General features: G+C 38.9%; 1 protein-coding gene across 8 annotated transcripts in view; it reads left to right on the top strand.

The window, feature by feature from the left end:
* Positions 1-1,327: 1,327 nt before the first annotated feature.
* LOC122572712 (collagen alpha-1(XVIII) chain) overlaps positions 1,328-6,000 on the top strand; it is a 344,291-nt gene continuing 339,618 nt past the window's right edge. For 7 of the 8 annotated variants that reach the window (XM_043738049.1, XM_043738048.1, XM_043738046.1 and 4 more), the window contains exons 1-2: positions 1,328-1,463; positions 1,543-2,293. In XM_043738049.1, the coding sequence (XP_043593984.1) occupies positions 2,283-2,293 (11 nt within the window). In that variant the 5' untranslated portion in view covers positions 1,328-1,463; positions 1,543-2,282. Of the gene's footprint in view, positions 1,464-1,538; positions 2,294-6,000 lie in introns of all 8 variants that reach the window. The other variant, XM_043738043.1, reaches the window with a different exon arrangement.

The raw sequence follows: 6,000 nt of genomic DNA, 5'->3' as shown, positions 1-6,000 counted from the left end.
CCGCTCTTACATGGAAACAACATAGGAATTAGTTTGTTATCGCTTGTTTTCCTTCCTTTGATTGTTCTGTCTATACTGACCCAAGTCTGCACTTTGTACCATTACGAATGTGCTTTTTCGCTTTAATTCAATAAAATTTAAACGTTTAGATTAAGAAATAACGTATTTTAATTCTTCAATAGAATATTGAAAATTGATTGAAGTGAAGTGAAGAAACTGAAAAAATAAAAAAGAAAAGAAGATAAGATAAAATATTTTCTAACATATCTACTGTATTGTATATCGCTTCTTTCTTATTTTATTTCTACTCGTAAGTCTTTTGAGTCGCTCTGTGACTGTCATATCTTCTCTTTGATATTCCTATTTTGTCACCAATCAGATGACTCAACTTTTATTAATGCACGCGTTACGATTGTCAGAGCTATTGTACTTAATTCGTTATAAGATGCTCGTACACGTATTACGGATCATTAAGTGCCGTTGATACATATTCAATGCCATTACTCTAATGAGAAACACCTTTGTTCTTCAATTTTGCACAGCTAGAGATATCGTTTTTTACTTTTTTTAAGCGAAAGAAATATTTATTGTATATCTGTTTCATAAATATATGTACCAAACTTCGTCAAATATCTCAAATGGTACAATCAATTAGCTTATGAAATTTGCATTATTTATGAGATTTATATAACAAACTTTTTACCGCTGTAGGATTTATAAGACTTACAAGACTTGCTAATAATATCAATCCGATTATGCAAACAATTTCCATAACAATTCAATTAGCAAAAGAAATTCTGATCGAGACATTCCAGACGATAATAAACCTAATTTACCGAAACCCATTACAGTAAAAATTATCATCAACCTGGGTATCGCATTAATTCTCCTTACAATTAACATACACAGTTCCCATGCGAAACTCACGAAACGAGTATACATACACACAAACGCTAGGACCCAGCATCGATACCATCGATTCGCTATCGCTCTGAAACCACCAGATTCCTCGCAGGTCCCCGGTAGCCGGGAAAACCGGTGGAGCAGAAACACGAAGAGGAAAGGAGACGAGAGAAACGATCAAAGAAAAAAAAGAAGGAAAAAAGGAGAAAAAGGAGGAAGCATGAAAATGTCTGGTGCAATTTCGTCGCGGTGGCGGGTTCACTAAAACGGATTTAGCCGGCGGCCGCAAGATGGCGACGCATTGCCCGGCGCCGGGCGTCGTGCCGGTGGCAGTCGCAAGGACGACGCCGTCGCCGCCACGTGGGGAGCGAATTTGAATCGGCCGCCACCGGTTGGTAGCTTCGTCGTCGACTTAAAGCCACGCAGAACAGCGTGGAGCTCGCTGGGCCTCCTGGAACCGTGACCCATACACCTTGACGACCGATCGTCGTTTCAACCCCCATCGCACGACCATCGAGTTCTCTCTTCTCAACATTTGGTTCGCGAACCAAGAAAGAAGGGTTAGTAGGTTTAAATTAACTATGACGGAGAATTGTCGCACTTAAGGCTAAAGCTATTATTGGTGATCTGTTAAGACAGGAGCGGAAACAGTTGGAAAAAGAGGAGGAGCAAGAGTGTGTATGGAGCAAGAGGAGAGGGAGAGAGAGTAGAAGAGAGACTAGATCAGCGTGACGACGTCTAGTACGACGTTGTGCCGGCAGCCGCGGAGTAGGAGGAGGTTAGGAGGGAGAAAAATCGAGAAGGAAGCGGCAAGTGTCACGAAGGGACTGTTGTCAGTGAGTGGTGGACCGTGGAGTCGATTGGGCTGTCAGCGGTTGCGACATAGCGAGTGGTAGAACGCGATCGGTACCTACGAGGATCTCGTTCTTAGAGATTGTTAGTGAAAGCAAGGAAAATCGTTCGACACGACAGCGTGCGGTAACTATAGCGATCGAAGGGAGATCTTTGGTGCCGATCCGACCCGGAAGTACGTTGACCTTGCTCTTCGGCCCGACCTTGGAAATTGGCGCCACCGTCGGCCCCTTACAGTTGCGGCTATCGAGCTGAAATCGAGTGTACCCCGACCGCGTTACATTGAACTTCAACTTCTGTTTTCTTCGATCGGACGATTTGATTGGTACTAGAAAGAGAGAGGGAGGGAGAAAGAAAGTTTAGACGATTCAGTGTCGCGGAGTGAACTTTTAAGAGTGGTAGCAGAGTCACCTTCAAGCGGTCGGAAGTTTAGCGGGTGAAATAGAAGACGGGCAGAAACGGTTTCGGGGGAGAGATTCATCAGGGGCAAGATTAACCACCTGTCAAGTCAGATGGAATGACTCAACATGCGGCCTAGGTGAGTGTTTACGTGTTATTCTTGGGAGATTTATTAGCAGACTGCGGATGTTCATCTAAATTTGTCCTTTTACAGTTTAGTGAAATCTAAATAGGGATTTGGTATAATGAATATTTTATTTTTTGTATTTTGTATATTTTTGGGTAGTATGTGCATTCTATATATTCCGCACAATTCCATAAATTCATAAACATCCGCGATCTATTTATTGCTCTGTAAATATAATTAATTAATGTAGTTTAACGCAATAGAGCATGTTCTGTATTCTTATTTTTTTCAATTTTGAGAGAATGTTGCTAAACATATCACAAACAATTTAAAAGTATTTTTCATGCAAGGATTTATAGACTTACGGTCCTGCCTTCTGGAGATCTTCGCACCTGCTCGCAATAAATAAATAGAAAATAAAAATAAGCAGGAAATAAGAAATAAATAGGTATAAAAAATAAATAGGGAATACGATTCCATTCTAGAGATATGATCAACGTAACGAATCAAAGAGACGGATTAGGGGTTTGAACGAGAGCGAACGAGCCACAGGTAGGATTTGCTAGAAAGAAGGATAGGAATGCCACTTGGCTGATTTCGCGGTTTCTCACTTCCACAAGTTTTCAACCCTCGTAAACGCGAGGACGCTTGTCGTCGCAGAATGGTTTCTGCCTGTATAGTCGTTACAACTCGAGAAACTGTGAACGTAGGGTAGTTTCCCGTGGCGCAGTCGTAACAACCGAAGGAATCATGGGACGTGGAACACGATGGTAACGAGGTCTTGGCCGGTGATAAATCGACAGTCGTTCGTTCGTTGGAAAATCGGGTTCACAGACGTAATTCGGCCTTTATTTACGCGCCGCCATGAATGGAACGAAGGAAAGGCTTTCTTCGTTCTGGTCGTTGACCTCGAAATCGCTTTACGTTCTACCGGTTGTGTTTGCTCTTGCTGTCGCGTGTCATTGATTGCGTTGTCGCTTCGTAATTCTCCAGTCGTGTCGTCTTGCGGATGTTTGGAACACTGTACGCTCGAAACTATTCTTTTGCTCGTTTTTGCTCGATGAACGGGAGTTGATCGATGTTTATGTGACTGGATTCACGTGTACGCGGCTGTTACCGCTGTACAATTTATAATTCGTACGAGCATGAATATGTACGTTCGCGTTTAAATTGTGAGAAGGTAGAATAAGATTGTTTCGAGTACGGTTTGGAGGAATAAATTAATATCATGATGGTCGATAAGTCAAGAAAATTGAGAAATACTGATCAAGAATTTGGTTGGATGTTGGTAGAATTTTAAGTAATATTTGCATCGAGGTATAATTAAGGTACACGAGTAATATTTATATAAATAGCATGATAAATATTCATTGTACTATAAATAAGCAAATTTAAAACATCGTGAATTTTTCGCTCTAACTATTAATACGAAAATGATATTTTCATGGCACATTGAAATTTTATTCATAACCAAATCTAAATATTTAAATAACAAATTTGAAGATCAAATAATAATGATTCCACTCGTCGCCTCCCGATTAATAATTAAAATACGTATTTAAAATGTTTAGATGTCGGATTTAGTTTTATGTGAATTTGATCTTCTGCAGGAAAGTTAACACGCATTTCATTTCCTTCGTTTGAATTCACGAACGTATTACAGGTATAGAAATGAAGAAATATCCTTCTATTTTTCTTTTGCCGACTATGCCAGGTATTACATATTCAGTCGCACTTCTGGATAACCGGATCTGCTTCTGGAACACCCATTCTTCGTCTAAAATCTCTGTACGTTCACGTATCGTCCCAACGGAAATTCAGTCGTCTATAATAATCGGGCTGGTACGTTTCCAGGAACGAGCCAGTCCCGATCCCATCAAGTACCTGCGCTTTGCGTTTCCTTAAGTCCTTTATATTCATTTAACAGTCATTTAAGCGCAGTCACACGCGAGTGCGCGATTTGTAAAAGAGGAAAGATATTTCCTTAAAGAACCATTAAATTTTCCACGCGTCTATTTTGTTATATTTGAAGTAAAATTGGAAAAGAGACATTTGGTTTTCATTTTACGTTTCTTTTCGATAATTTCTTAGCCAAGCATCTCGTTTATATAATTTTAATTTATTTCTAGGTATTCGTAAATATTATATGAATTTATAGAAGAAAGAACTGTTATAATGCCATAAGGATAGATTTACAAAATATTTGAATTAAGTAGTGGTGCGCATCTTCTTTAATATCTAGACACAGAAATCAAAGTTTATTCATATATATTTTCATATATGAATATTGAATTCGATTGATTTCTCCTATTCGGAATATTTTCATCAGGAAAGGTTGCCGTAGAAAAGTTATTCCGCGAAATGGTGTGAAGAGAATAATTAATCATATAGCGTATATGAATAATTTATAGTATCTTACTTTATTTAGAAGTTGAGCCTTAATTCGATAGGTTTCTGTGAATGGATCTATGGATAAAATGAAAATGAATCAAAGGCACATTTTTATTTTGAGACCATGTTATTTGTGTACTCCATCCGTGACATTTATTTAGCATTCTTCGTCTTCTTAAGAGAGATCTCTTATTAATAGGAACGTGAAAGAATAGTATTTAGTAGTGTTCGATGTATTATTTATTCGTATCGGTTTAAATCTGACTGACCTCGTTGTAAAATGTATCACGTAGAAGATATAGAATACGATAAAAGTTCATCGAAATGTTGCATTATTTCAGCAGTAGTTCAGTGGTGTAGTATGAATTCTTTGAATTATATCAGTCACATTTTGAAACTATGTACTTTATCGCAAGCTATAGTATAACATGATATGATAAGCGGCTTGTACTCAGTGTTGTGCAATTTTATAAAAGACGCTTCGTAAAATATATTCAAAGATACTATGAGTAGGTGGTTGTAGTTTTTGCGAACAATTAGTATATTTACGGAAATTGAGATCATTTTGTAATGTATTTCAACGCTTCGAACATGACAAAATATATGCAGAGATTCAATGGTATATAAAATATCGAAAGCAAGATATATTTCATAATATCCAGAAAATACGAGATGCTTTTATCGAAGAATCGAGGAAATACGAATTTCTTATTGTAATCTTTCCAAGTAGAATGTTGTTGACGATTCATCGCTGGCATCCTCGTCGTTGTTACAAAATTGATCACTGAATTAAAACGAAGAGAACTCACACCAACCCATACAACTTCTCTTAAATGGTCTTACACAAACCTTCGCTCTACAAACTTTTTCATTAAACCTTTCAAATGGAAGAGAACACGATCGACGTATCGAAGCCTGCCGAATTCTCTACTCAGACACTACGAGGAACACGATCATGCATCAGGAATCGTACGAGCGGTTGGATTTGCATTATGCAGTGTCACGAGCATATCGCGATGCGTTCACGCGTATATCTTGCCAAAAAAAGTATTATAAAGAGAGAGAGAGAGAGAGAGAGAGAGAGAGAAAGAAAAGAAGGAGGTGCAATAAACGAAAAATAACGCGTCAAGCCTTGGTTCGTAGGTGCATTACGCGATACGGTATTAATCCCGCTGGCCGAAGAGGGTCGAGGTGGCATTCGCACTTGCCGTGTTTTTCGGTTCGACGACATAACTCACTGTCGTTGCTCTTTTTGGAATTCTCTCTCTGGCCACCCTACTAGCGCGTCGAATGCAAACGAGAAAGAGAGGCAGAAGGAAGAGACAGAA

This window comes from Bombus pyrosoma, linkage group LG11, assembly GCF_014825855.1.
Source record: "Bombus pyrosoma isolate SC7728 linkage group LG11, ASM1482585v1, whole genome shotgun sequence".
Lineage (NCBI taxonomy): Eukaryota > Metazoa > Arthropoda > Insecta > Hymenoptera > Apidae > Bombus > Bombus pyrosoma.
This window is presented reverse-complemented; position numbering and strand designations above follow the sequence as displayed.